The sequence below is a fragment of the Podarcis pityusensis genome (assembly GCF_964106645.2).
Source record: "Podarcis pityusensis genome assembly, chromosome: 3".
NCBI classification, from domain to species: domain Eukaryota; kingdom Metazoa; phylum Chordata; class Lepidosauria; order Squamata; family Lacertidae; genus Podarcis; species Podarcis pityusensis.
This window is the reverse complement of record NC_138026.1, coordinates 51,630,958-51,645,518: the sequence shown is the minus strand read 5'-3', so window position 1 is coordinate 51,645,518 and position 14,561 is coordinate 51,630,958. Positions and strand designations below refer to the sequence as shown.

At 40.1% G+C, this 14,561-nt stretch overlaps 1 protein-coding gene across 9 annotated transcripts in view; it reads left to right on the top strand.

The window, feature by feature from the left end:
- The window catches only part of FYN (FYN proto-oncogene, Src family tyrosine kinase), a 117,466-nt gene that overhangs the window by 93,242 nt on the left and 9,663 nt on the right, over positions 1-14,561 (top strand). For 6 of the 9 annotated variants that reach the window (XM_081000400.1, XM_081000395.1, XM_081000397.1 and 3 more), the window contains 5 exons: positions 1,645-1,743; positions 3,196-3,299; positions 4,147-4,296; positions 8,848-9,012; positions 11,489-11,668. In XM_081000400.1, coding sequence (XP_080856526.1) covers positions 1,645-1,743; positions 3,196-3,299; positions 4,147-4,296; positions 8,848-9,012; positions 11,489-11,668 — 698 coding nt within the window. Of the gene's footprint in view, positions 1-1,644; positions 1,744-3,195; positions 3,300-4,146; positions 4,297-8,847; positions 9,013-9,465; positions 9,622-11,488; positions 11,673-14,561 lie in introns of all 9 variants that reach the window. The other 3 variants (XM_081000401.1, XM_081000402.1, XM_081000403.1) reach the window with 3 other exon arrangements.

The following is a 14,561-nucleotide window of genomic DNA, read 5'->3' as shown; positions in this document are numbered from 1 at the left end:
TGGCGCTGGACCTCAGTGTCTGGGCTGAACGATGGTGGTGTTTTGTTATAGTATTTAGTTATAGTTTTCCATTTATTGCAAATAAATCATTGTGATGTCTGGAAGAGTGAAGTAAAAAGAGGAGATAATTTCAAGGAATACTTCATTATTCTGCCTACCTGAACAGCTTTTATGCACATGAAAGCACAGTCACTTGGGCTATGATTTATAAATGAAAACACCCTTTTCTTTTAAATTGGCAGTGAAAAAAGCCGACAAAATATTTACATTATACACTTTCCTTTATGCTTCAAAGTGCTCCTGCTGCAAGCCTAAGAAAGTAATAACTGAATAATAAACAAATCCATTACAAATTCTTAACTGCAATGGGTGAGTTTGAGGTGCTCTGCTGTCAAGAATCTTGGGGCACAGCAAAGAGAGTCTGTGTTTAGGCATTCTACTCTAGTGTAAATGCTACCTGCAAAGAGGATGAGTACGGATGTGCTTACTTAGCTCTTCCCCTACCCCATCGCTGTCTCCATCCCCCCTCCACAAGTTGGAGGGAGAAGTGTGAGGCGGGAAGCTGCCTCCTACTTGTGGAGACTCCCCACCTTAGATAATCGTATTCCAGATTGTGGAGAGTGACAGAGATAGCAGTGCAGGAGCAAAGCTTAGCATGCTTCTCCCTGCTCTCATATAGGCTTTATACCAACCTATATGCTGAACACATCATTGCTTTCATAAACATTCTGGAAAAATTGCCCCAAAACCATTTTTCATGCCACAGAATTTTTAGACTCCCATTTACTCTGCATCCAGGGCACTCCTTACCACTGGTTTGGGAAGGGAGGTACACACAACATTAACCATAATCCACACCTATCCCCTAAATGTCCTGTCATGGTTTTCCCTGAAATACCACATTTTGATGCGTTTCTCCCTCTGATACCAGCTTTATCCAAGTTACGGGGAGGGGGAGACTTAGTGCTGTAAGCCGGTAAAGTGTACACAGCCTCTTTCTCACATTCCTGTTCCAGAGTCCTGCCCACACACATGCCTCTAAAGCAGGGGTGGGAAGCTTGTGCCTCTCGTGATGGTGCTGGACTATAACTCTCGCCATCCCTGACCAGTCAGTGACCATGCTGACTGGGGCAGATGCGACAGAATCTGGAGGAGGCATGGGTCCCCCATCCCTGTTCTAAACCCTCTTACAATGCACCTCAGAGGGCTGCCATTAGGGAAAGTCCCTGGTGTAGATGCATATACTTTAGAGCTTCTGAAGCTGCTCATACTGGCACATTCATTAACAGAGAGGCAAACTGTACAAAATGCGGCAATCTAAAACAATCCCTTTCTCTATTTTGCTTGGAGAAGCCCCTATTAAACGACACCAGCCACAGTATTTATGGGTGTGATAAAATATCTCCATCTAGTGGAATTTCTAGGCAGCGGTAGCAAAATAAAAACCAATAAATAATTTCAATACACAGTTGACTATTCTGTCACTTTTCTGACTCTTTCTGTCCTGTTCCTTTACTTCTTTCTTTTTATGCATAATGAACTCCGTAATGAAAGGTGTCAAATTAAGTCTATAATAGTTTATGGTAAGTAGCTTTGAATTCAGAGTGGGAATTCTCTTACTGTTTTTTCCCTCTTGTTTTTCAGGGAAGGAGACTGGTGGGAAGCCCGTTCTTTGACTACAGGAGAAACTGGATACATTCCCAGTAATTATGTGGCTCCAGTCGACTCCATCCAAGCAGAGGAGTATGCTTTTTTAATTTTATGGAAACTGTTTAAAGCTGTGCTTAAAGAAAGTGCAAAAGATTTTGTGTGTGATTGAGTGGGGTGATTTTCAAATTTCACATTGGTTTCCTTCTTCAGCTCAGTGATAAATAATTGGGTAAATTAGTGGAAGGGGAAAAACTAAACTCATTCTCATTAGGTCAAAGTAGGAGCACCCGGAATTTCTTGGCCTGAGTGTCCTTCATGTTGCAGTTGGTATGTCAGTACAGAAGACAAATTGTATAAATTTTGCACATGCCAATTCACTAGAGATAAAGGCGTAATAATTGCAAGCTGAACAAACTTTTTATAATTGTGACTCCAGTATTTAAATGTAAATGCTATGGGAATTTTTTGCTGCATTTTCAGTACTGTGCAAGGTCCATTGAAGTTGAAAATTTAAATCTTAAACATGCATATTTATTCAATGATTTCTAGATCTGCCAGCATAAGTGGTTCGGTTTGGAAACTATTCTGAATGCACATTAAATAGCTGTATCCTTCTGTTCTGCATTGTGCATTTCAAATAAATGTCAGGAGTCAGGTCTTGGCAGTTGTCACCACAGGTACAAGTTGTTCATATTTGCATGAGTCACACATCATGCTAAGCCAAACCATGGCTTTGTGTGAACGAATGAGTGTACAGCCTCCCAGAGAAATTAATAACTTTACTCTCTTTGAAAATATATTAAAAAGTTTAAAAAATGTCCAGTAGCACCTTAGAGACCAACTAAGTTCATTCTGGGTATAAGCTTTCCTGTGCATGCACACTTCTCCCTGGGCATTCTGCTTCTGCGCTGCACAGAGCTAAGACGTGGCTTGGCTTAGCATGTTGTTTGAAATCAGCTCATGGTTTAGCTTTTTCAGAGAAACTATGAGTCATAAGCCATAGAGCAAACCTTGGTGACAGCTCATGGTTAGTCTGAATAGAGCTAAATCATGATCCCAGGTTCAGACCACCGGATAAGCCGGGCCATGACTTAATACAGCGCAAAAGCATAACCATCAGAGAGGATCAAAGTGACCATAAACTCTTCTCAGAGAGCCAGCTTCAGACTAAACCGGGGGTAGGCAACCTTCAGCCTGCTAGATGTTACTGAACTACAATTCCCATAAGCCCTAGCAAACATGGATAATGGCTAGGAGATGGGAGTTGTAGTTTGGCAACATCTGGAGGGTCATAAGTTCCCCGCATCTCTATTCTATCATGGTTTGACTTTTCATGAGGTGAACCGTACTTTTGACTGCTACTGCAGTTGTCCTTTTCCAGAATAGTCCTATCCATTTACTATCCATAACAAGTTTCCAGATTGTATTTTCAGGGCAGAAGATCCTCACAAATCACCCTTAAATAACCTCCTGTTTGTACAAATTAAATAATATTGCTCAGCCTTCTATTTAAAATGAAATTTTCTTTCTTGGTGTTTTTGGTAGATGGTACTTTGGCAAACTTGGACGAAAGGATGCTGAGAGGCAGCTGCTAACATTTGGAAATCCTCGAGGAACTTTCCTGATTCGTGAGAGTGAAACCACCAAAGGTAGTATGGCCAGTATTTTAATTGTTAAGTAAAACGGGGGGGGGGGGGTAGATGCTTACAAAGCAATGAGCCGATAACAAGTGGGACCTAATCTATCATACATACATTGATTTTTTTGTTTGTGTGACCTATGAGTGTCAGTGTTGAGTTTACCAGTATTTGGTATTGAATAATCATCCTTTCTAGTTCATTACTTCTGTAGTGCCTTTCCTAAGTATAGAAAAGCAACTGCAGGGTTATGGGGTGACTTCTCCAACTTTTGCTGCATGCTTGTGGAATTTTGCAAAGCTCAGAAAAAGAAATTTATATTTGACACAATAAATAGCAAATCACTGCTTGCAATTGGTTAAGAATTTGATCAAGTGTATCAATATAATATATATTTAAAAGAAGGGGAGGACGGAGGTTGAAGATGAAGGGATCCTGTGCGCATAGATAGCATTTATAGTATGATTTCCTTTTAGTTTTGCTTAAGTCATCACTTAAAGCATGCCCTAGACATGAGTTTTAAACTATCATGCAATTCAAAACAGTCAAGCAATTCTTGATTTTAAAAAAAACCTATACAGGTGTTATAATTGTTGTTCAGAGCTGACTACAATATAGAGGTATCACTTATCTTAAAATACTGAAAGTTGTAGCTGTAAATTTGTATATCCAGCAATGTCTTCTTTTGGCATACATTATATATGATGCATTAATTATGCCTTTTGTAATTACAGTGAATGGTCCTTTTTTTCTTTGGACTGTAATATGTTATCAGAAGAATTTAAATTACTGTTAGTTTGAATTAAGTCTATTTTCTTAACTTCTGACTATATGTAGCTTTTAAAAACTTGTTTAATAGGTGCCTATTCATTGTCTATTCGTGACTGGGATGATATGAAAGGAGATCATGTCAAACATTATAAAATTCGCAAACTTGACAATGGAGGATATTACATTACAACCAGGGCACAATTTGAAACTCTTCAACAGCTTGTTCAGCATTATTCAGGTAATTTTGGAGATAAATGTTTGGTATATATTCTCAGTTCCTATAAGATATCAGTAGTGTATATAGAACTTTTTTCTGTATAATACATTAAAGAATTATTCATTCATTCATTCAATAATTTTGATATTATTCACCATGAGGTACCATAGCAGGTTGCAACAATAGAATATACAATTATAAAAACAGATACAATTGCAAAACACATTAAACTGTTCCAAATGTAACACAGTAATATCTGATGAGAGCAAATAAACAGTTTCCTTTAAAAAACCAAGAAAATAAAAGCAGCTTTGCACTGCATAAGCAATGTTCTTCATTAATTGCACTGCTAGAGTACAAAACCGCAAAGAAACTATTGGGAACATTGACTGGATAATTCTTGCTAGCGATGTAGCAAATCAGTAATTTTTCTTTCTTTGATGCTATCCAGTGTTGTGCAACCAGACTCCTTGCTTGTACAAAACAACTTCACTTTCCTTTCCCCCATCCTGCATCCCCCTAAGTGCCCCCCAAATCATTTTTAAAGGCAGCCCCATATAATTTATTGCAGTAATCCAAACAAGAGGTTGCCAGAGTATGGATAACTGTAGTAAGACTGTATCTGTCCTGACAGTACTGTACATTATATTTAACATGCATGTTTTATTACATTGATTTCCATATACTGTATTTTTAATAATAATCAATACTTTGCATTGTAGCACAGCTGTGAAATAATTAGAAATGCATGTCTGTATAATTTGCTTAGTCATTTAAAATCGTTTCCTCACACTTTTATGTTGTGCATTTTGTTCCAAATGCGCATACACACACACACAAACAAACACACACTTCTGTAAGTATTCTGCAAAGTTATTATCTTCAAGATGTTTCCTACCATTATTTTAAAGTAAATTTATTCATAACTATATTTAAAATTGCTTGTTCTAGTCTAGGATATCATAACTATAATGGTGCCTAAGATTGTTCGATCTTTAAAATGTTTCATAAACTGTAGGGGGAGGGGAATCTGTTTGGGATTATTGCTGCATCATTTTATTTCTGTTTGTGATATTACTCAGAGCTTCTCTAAAAAGAAAATCTGACCTTCTATTTCTGCTTGGTCTAAGGTTATGCTAACTAGAGGAGTGCTGACAATTTATGCTTCAACTATTTCTTAATATTAATCCTACGTCTAATTCTCATACATTGACTCCCTGTTTTGTATTGCAACAAAGCCCTCAATCTTGCTTCTAAGATCTATTTATTCTATCCCTATACACATTCAGACTTTCGTTTTCTACTACTTTGTGGTTTCTAGTCTCAACTCTTCTATTGGTGTAGTGCTGGAAATGTTATCTTTGACAGATTTTTTGCCATTGGTAGGAAAATATCTGGCTGCAAAGACATTGGCTTCAGCCTAGAAATTTGGGTGGCTGTTTCATAATCGAGGGGTGATGGCTGGTAAGATAGAATGGAAAGCAGTAAACTGCCACCACTGAACAGAAACTGAGAAGGTGGGGTGCCTGGGTAGCCAGTTTTGTTTTGTTTTTTAAGTACAGGGCTTCTTAAACTTTTAATACTTGTGTAGAAGAAGGAATTTCAGCAGATACAGATTGTCATGCAAGCCACATCTATTGAAATTCCTTCTTCTATCCTGGGAAGCTGCTTAAACTTAAAGGTGGGCCTGTTTGAGGGTATTTGAAGCAGGGAGAAGCTTCTCCCTGCGGTGTGCAGGTGTGCTGCTGATGAATGGCCAGCATCTCTCTCTTTGAGTGTGGTCAATTACATTTGCCAGCAGTGTATCTGCAGGTGTGCTGCATGAGCCACTGCCTGTCTCTGCTGGCCACTCATAAGGGCGCAGGCCTCCCCTCCCTGTCAGTGGCAGCCATTTGCTGCTTTCTACTCCACCTCACCAGCCGCTGCCAGATATGGCTGTCGGCTCGTTTCCTCTACAGCTCCTAGCTATGTGTTCTGTCCCAGTACTCCTTCCTCTTTTAGACCCCCCCCCCCGGCCTTCTCCTATGGAGGTCACAAACAAACAAAATTCACAAGCAAACGAAAAAACTCTGCCTCAAGCTATGATTTTGTTTCCATTGGGAACATAATTGGCCATGTTGCAAATTCTGATCGTGTTAGGAAAGCAGTTTTGAAAATTCTTGTGCCTAGATTTGAGCTAGCTCATAAACAAGTTGCAAGATCCTCCACACATATTCTGGCACTACACCATCCTGAATTGTCTATTAATTGGTTTCCCCTAGGTCTTTCACCCCGCCCACCATTTCTCCCTTTTCTTCTCCTTACCTGCAAAAGTTTGCTGCATCTGCTCCATGTTTATTTCAGAAAACCCCATTTAAAAGATTTACAAACTCTAGGTCAGGCTCCTGTGTATTATGATAGAGGTATAACATGTACCTATCAGCTCCAAAGAACCAACTTGATTGTATTAATAGCCATTAATTGATTTTGTCTGATACCCATGTATTTCTGCACTCATGGGTGAAAAGAAAAACGTTTATTTATCATTTATTTATAATCTGCTCTTCAACCAGGTCCCAGGGCAGACATATACAAACCTAAGCAAGAATTAAGCAATAAAATTAAAACAGCATAAAACAAAATGCAGGCTTCAATTACAGATAGCACCAGCAACAACAGCTGAGGGTCCCTATAGAGAAAGTCTACTCACAAACTCCTGCCCCATGAATCTCATTATGCTTTGGGACCACAAGCAGTGCTTATCCTACTGATCTTAAAACTGTAGCAAGTTGGTATGAGAGAAGGCCTTCTTTCACATAGTTGGGGCTTAGATCATTTTGGGCCGTGTTAGTTTTAAATCAATGCCAGCTTTTTTAAAAATAAAAACAAGGCACCACAAACTTGCTTCTGGGCATTTGTTTGCCCATGTCCCTTATTCCTAAAGCACCAATTATGACAAGTAAATCATATATATTTACCCAGTAGTGGACAATCCAGTAGCCACTATTGCATTTATATCTTAGATAAAGGCATCCAGGAGATACTGCAGCCCATCAAATAGCTGTTATTTTAACAATCCTACAGTTTAAATGTACTTTTCCTGCCTTTCAATATTTGTCCTCACTACTTGTGTTAATTCCTGACTTGGAACCTCTTAACACATTGTAAGAAAGAAGCAAAAAATAATATAAAGTAACACTACAAGGAAGCAGTTGGGGTACTGAGAGTGGGTAGTGCTGTGATCTAAACCACTGAGCCTCTTGGGCTTGCTGATTGGAAGGTCGGGGGTTTGAATCTGCACGACGGGGTGAGCTCCCATTGCTCTGTCCCAGCTCCTGCCAACCCAGCAGTTCGAAAGCATGCCTGTGCAAGTAGATAAATAGGTACCGCTGCGGCGGGAAGGTAAACAGCGTTTCCATGTGCTCTGGCTTCTGTCATGGTCCTCCGTGCACCAGAAGCGGTTTAGTCATGCTGGCCACATGACCTGGAAAGCTGTCTGTGGACAAAAGCCAGCTCCCTTGGCCTGAAAAGCATGAGTGCCGCAGCCTCATAGTCGCCTTTGACTGGACTTAACCATCCAGGGGTCCTTTAGCTTAGCTTAGCTTAGCTTACTGGGGTGATAACTTTACAATCAGTCCATCTGTGATTGTTTGTGTACAGACAGGGAGCTAATTTGCGGGGCATGCTAAGCCAAACCATGGTTTGGCGAGACTGCCTGAACATGCAGGTTGCTGGAAGGGAGATCCCATCCATTTTCTTCTCTCTGGTCCTTTTGCTGCTATGCTAAGCTGAGCCAAGTTTTAGAATCAGGACAGGGCAAAGTGGCTGCAAGCTCGTCTTCAGGAGCTCACACATTTGTGTGGACTTACTAAGCTGAAGTTATTTTCCCAGCCCCATCTGTCCCACATGCGTCCTTGTAACTCAAAAAATTCTGCAGACTTTTGTCATGCCAACCATTCTAAAGATCAACATTACTGTGAAAATACATTCATGGTGACATTAAAATACAAAATGATGTAACATGTATGGCATCCATTCATGGCCTCCTTGGCTTGGGGTGGGGAGAGGAAACACAAATCTCATCAACATGTGCTTCTTCTTTTAATGCAAACCACAATCTGTAACTTAAAACACTTTTTATTATAAAAAGTAAGATTCTCATAAAGGTAATAAAGTTAGACTGAGGTGTGAGGATTTTCATTTTATGTGTTGCTTTATTTTTTTAACCTGTTAAATAATTTGAAAATTTAACAAATAAATTATTTATCAAGTCAGACAGTATTAAATGAATATTTTGAACTACATTGTGCCAGTCGCCCATAAATGCAGAATGTTCCAATAATAGGAAGAAACTAAGAGATGATTTATCCACTCCTTATGCCAAACAAATAATGGAATTAATAAATGCCCTTCAGTGAATATTTCAAAAGTGAATGTTTTAAGTGTACAGTTTGTTTATCTTCAAGCTTTTGGGGGAGAATGCTACTAACAAATGATGTAACTTGTTTACTAGCATTGTTTTTCTTGCTTCCTGTGTATGTTTCATGTTTGTTACTCTTTTCTTTTTCCTCTGCTTCGCTTCTGCTTCATCAGAGAGAGCTGCAGGTCTTTGCTGCCGCTTAGTAGTCCCTTGTCATAAAGGAATGCCAAGGCTTACTGATCTGTCTGTCAAAACCAAAGATGTCTGGGAAATTCCACGAGAGTCACTACAGTTGATCAAGAGACTGGGAAATGGGCAGTTTGGGGAAGTATGGATGGGTATGCAGAGAAAATACATATCTATATATATCCCATAGTCTCCCAACTTATGGGGGCAAGTATGGAAGATGGAATGTGGAAGCAAAATGAGCCGTGACCAGCAACATCAAAGAGCAGATGTCTTCGATTACTTAGGATAACATGCTTCTGACTTTGAAAACCTTTCATTCTGAGCACTGAGTAATTTATAGACGATGAAGAAGAAGAAAGAAAGAAAGATGATCTCATATGCTCTCCTGGCTCTATATGTCAGGTTTGACAAACTACCTTCAGCTTAAGAATCAAGCCTCACACACTCTAATCTGTTAATTATGTGAAGGTTGTGATGAGCCTTCTACCTCGAAATTAAGTGAGCATGGGCACTGAAGGACAAAACCACCTTCCATCTTTCTCTGTGCATGTAATAACTGTGTGGATTATAAGTATTTCTTTTATTAATTTCCTTTCCTGTAGAAAAAGCTGATGGTTTATGTTTTAACTTAACTGTGATTGCATCGAATTGCACTCCACAAACTGTCGGATTGGCTAAGGATGCATGGGAAGTGGCGCGAGATTCATTGTTTCTGGAAAAGAAGCTGGGTCAGGGCTGTTTCGCAGAAGTGTGGAGTGGTAAGGCAGTGGAAACTGTTCTGTGTGGGATAGATAACTTTAAAGCCGTCATAAAAAAACCTGTCTGTTTCAAAATCAGAAATCTATCATTAAACCAAGTGAAATAAATCTAGCACCTAAATCTAAAGTTAGTGACACCTAAATCTAAATTTTTAATATGGTCTCTTGATGCCTAGTCTGTCAACTTGCTAGCTATGCAAGTCCACATGGGCTTTGAGCAGACCACACTAAGTGCTGCCTTTGTGCAGTGTCACAAACTGCAACACTGACATTGCAGAAATTTATTCTAGCACTGCAGTCAGATAATACAGTACATATCCTTTGTATTTGGTTGAATACAGCCCTTTGTACTAGTTCCTGAGTTTCAGCATTTGTTAACTGGTCCCAGAAATGAAATCAAGATTGGGGCTATGCAAATATGTACTGACTAGTTTGTCAATAGTTCCTATTGAGTTCTATGAAACAAAGTAAATGACCTATAATTTGAAATACATCTGAAAAGGGAGAAAACCTGCTCCAGATTTCAGAGTAACCAGGGTCAGGCAGCACTGGGCAGGTTGAAGCTTGCCGAAGAGTTGTCCCCAAGTTCACTTTTCCACATATATATGTATGGCTACCACATGTCAATGGGGAAAAGTAAAGCACTACATTAGGAGACTTCATTGTAGTGAGGGGAAAAACTTCACTCTGTCCTGTAGTGATCAGTGAGGTAGGACATCTTTGCTTACCTGACCTGTCACCTGCATTGCTGCAGCTTGCTGGGTCGGAGGGGTGAGATGGCAATGAGCTCAGTAAACACACTGGTGGGAGCAGGAGATTGGTTCTGCCCATGCATTTGCATCACATGGACCTTGCTACCACCTCAAGTCTTTCCCTGCCAATAAGCCACAGTGATACCAGTGACAGGAGGTCAAATAGTCATGATGCCTTACCAGTGACTACTGCCTCAGTTCCTATCAAACTTGTTACAAATAAGTAGCTAAGCAACCCTGGGGGTGGGAGTTGCATGAAGACTACCTTCTGCAGAATAAGTGAGAACAAGTTGCTTGTGTGTATTAACATCTATAGGCATGTCAGCATAGCCCCTTTATGGTCCAGCTTTCTCTTCTGGATCAAAATAAGTGCCTCTCATTTCAGGGCGGGCGGAATCTATATATATTGAACAGCCTTTGGCAATAAACAGATAAAATATTACCAAAAAAGTATTGAGCTAATGTGTGAATTCCTGCATTAACACACTCACCATTGTTGGTTCAATGCAGAACTAAGAGTGAATGAATTCCTTAGCGTTGTGTTTTATTTTAAATAAAAAAGCACTATGTGATGTGCTGTTTTGGCCAAAGCTATATATATTATCTTTTTCTTCCATTAGGAAGCCTTTTTATAATGAATTCCCTCAAATAAATGGAACTAATTTTAGCACTGAAATATCAGTCTGCACTAGTCAACTAAATTAGACTTCTGCTGATTTGTGTAAGGAGCTCAAAAATTATGGCCTCTTTTAATAATAGAGGCAGAAAAATTTATTCCAAGTTGCTCAGGGCTGTGTCTCAGCTGTGCAATAACAGTATGAAGTAAATTAGCCTAAGATCAATGGCTTGTTCTTGGTCACTTCATTTATAACAGAGAAGTTAAAACTAGCTTAGCATATGTGTATTCATCCCTTTGGCCATTACAGTGTATGGATCTAGATTACAGTAACTGGCAACCAAAAAATGCACAGCCTCATTAATGTCCACTGCTTCTTAGATGTCTCACTTACTGATCTTTGCTACTTCTGTTCTTTGTTTACCTACTGCAAGTAGAGTCTTGTGAGTTCTGCGGACACGGGATGTTTCTGCTGACAGCATTTGTGGGTGTTTTGTAGGTACTTGGAATGGAAATACTAAAGTGGCAATAAAGACTCTGAAGCCTGGCACAATGTCCCCAGAATCATTCCTGGAGGAGGCTCAGATCATGAAAAAGCTAAAACATGACAAACTGGTCCAGCTGTATGCTGTGGTGTCCGAAGAACCTATCTACATCGTCACAGAATATATGAGCAAAGGTAGGTTAACACCATGCTGCTTGTAGATGTGAGTCAGGAATTACTCTCTAGCTTGATTAATACAAATTAGCATCACCTTCAACCATTTGCTTACCCATTATTTTTAAAGCTACCCATTTGAAGTAATTGTTCTTTATTGCATTTTTTCTCTCTCCAAGGAGCTGAAGGTGACATAAATAGTGACAAAAGATGATGATGTACACAAGACTGGGTGGATCCAGAGTGTGATGAACACATCTTTGTGGGAATAGGTGGTGCTTGGCACCTTGAAAGAGGCCGTAGCATGGTCAGTTCAGGGGAGGGGACCCTAGACCTGATGGTGTTTTAACGACTACCACCTAGTCACAAATACCTCTTTTTGGGCAAGGTCTACAAGATGGTTGTGGTGGTGCCATTGACAGCATCATTGAAGGAAACTGGTTTTCTAGACTCATTCCAATCTGGGTTCACAGCTGGGTTTGGGACTGAATCAGCCTTGATCACTCTTTATCAAGAGAGGAACACTGGAAGTGCAACTCCTGGTGGATCACCCATCAGCTTTTGATACCGTTAATCATGGTAACCTGGACTGTATGAGAGATGCATATTGGGGCACTGTTCCGCAGCGTTTCTCATCTTATCTCCAGGGAATATGATTTTGGAAGACCTGACACTAGAGCTGTGTGGTATCACAGGCCATTGAGAGTGAGTTTTAGAAGATTTGAAGCAAGGTGCCTTTAGTATCCTGATTATATCCAGCTTTCTCTATAACATCTCAACTGGGAATGGGTGAGCGGACGCTGGACCAGTGTCTGGATGCAGTGTTGGGCTGAATGAAGGCAAATAAAATGAGCCTGTATTCTGGCAAGATGGAAGCTCTGGTGGTAGGTTTGAAAAGTCAGTAAATTGCCTGTCCTGGATGTGATAACATTCTCCCTGAAGGAGCATGTGCATATTCCAGTGGTGCTCCTCAATCCAGTTCTGCTGTTAGAGGAACCAGATTACTTGACAGACCATCCTGTCTAACCCTTACATTTCCAGTAGGTCACTGTATTCTGCAGGAGAGTTTCTGCTTCAGGTCTCAAAACTATCAAGACTCCAAGCAGGGCTTTCAGTATGGCTGCTCCTGTTTTATGAAGCAGCATCCCAGTTGAGATATAACAGAAACAACTGAAGAAATTTTTTGTTTTCGGAAAGCTTTTTCAGCTGGATGAAAAGATCTCTGCCTTATATGTTAATTTTGTGTTGTTTTTAAGCCTATATTTCATTTACTGTCATTTTCTTTTTTTCTGTTTTAAAATCTATTTTAGCTGTTTCACATTGCCTTGAGACTGCTGTAAAAGTCAATTCATAAATAAGTTCTCCTGAGCCATATTTTATCCCGTTACAATCCTGTGAAATAGGTCAGATTGGCTGTACTAAGGTGTAGTGCCAGTGTGGTGTAGTGGTTGAGAGCGGTAGTCTTGTAATCTGGGGAACCGGGTTCGCGTCTCCGCTCCTCCACATGCAGCTGCTGGGTGACCTTGGGCCAGTCACACTTCCTTGAAGTCTCTCAGCCCCACTCACCTCACAGAGTGTTTGTTGTGGGGGAGGAAGGGAAAGGAGAATGTTAGCCGCTTTGAGACTCCTTAAAGGGAGTGAAAGGCGGGATATCAAATCCAAACTCTTCTTCTTCTTCACATTGACTGAGCTTCATTGAATAAATGATTGTTTAAAGTAGAGTTTCCCTGGCTGTAGTCTGATACAGCCAAACCTCGGTTGTTGAATGTAATCCATTCCGGAAGACCACTCGACTTCCAAAACATTTGACAGCCGAGACGCGGCTTCCAGTTGCTTGAAAGAGCTTCTTGCACTCAAGCGGAAGCCACGTTGGACGTTCGGCTTCCAAAAAACATTCGGAAACCGGAGCATTTCCTTCCGGGTTTTCGGAGTTCAGGAGCTGAAACATTAGAAAATGGAGCCGTTTGAGAACCATGGTTTGACTACACCATATTGTTGAAAAAGAATGTCTTGCTCAAAGCCTATTCCCCCAGATGAAATTCATGTCTTGGTGGGTATGCTGTCTCTGGCATTTCACAGCACTACCCTCTGCTTCCTGCCTTTCATTGCTATCCTCTGCTTGCTCACAGGACAGTTTAAGGAGGATTTGATCTGCCATCAGCATGTTATACCTGAGCCTCTACATTACATGTTTCCCCACTGTTTCCCATTGCATTGTCGAAGCAGTGATGGAGAATGCCTCCTTTAATTATTATTGCGTTGACTCGTATAGTATAAACATGGCCTCTGGTTTCTTTGAGTGTCGAGTTAATTGATTACTCATTAATTAAAATCTTAATGAGTAAAGAAAACAGCCTTTGATTAATTGGAGGGTATAAAAGTTGCCATTTACTCCATGCCAGAATTAGATATTTTGCAGGTGCCAAGGTAAGCGGGGATTAGAATTCAGCCTGATAGTCTTGATCAGAACACTCCAGGGTTACCTGCGTGAGTGAAGGAGGGTTGTTGATTCATTTTAGCAACCTTGAATCCCTCATCATATACACATGAAGCCCTATTGAACAACATATTGAAATTAATTTAATCAACTTTAATTACATTATGTATTTAGCCAAAACACTAAAATAGTACTATTCTCCACAAGGCAGCTTAAAAGAAATTATGTAGGTACACACAATATAAATTCACATGAAAGGGCATTTGTTTCACAAATGACAATGTTTTCTTGGACAGAATGTGTTGCTTCACTAAAACCTTTCTGGTCCCAGAGCATTAAAACTGCCTCTGTCTTCCTGCCCCTGTTGCTTCTGCTGTACAGTGAGGATTGCACAAAATCTCCTTTCACTTTCAAAACCGCTCCATCTCTCTCTATATAATTATTTGCATGCATATTTTTCTATGCCCACTTGATTGT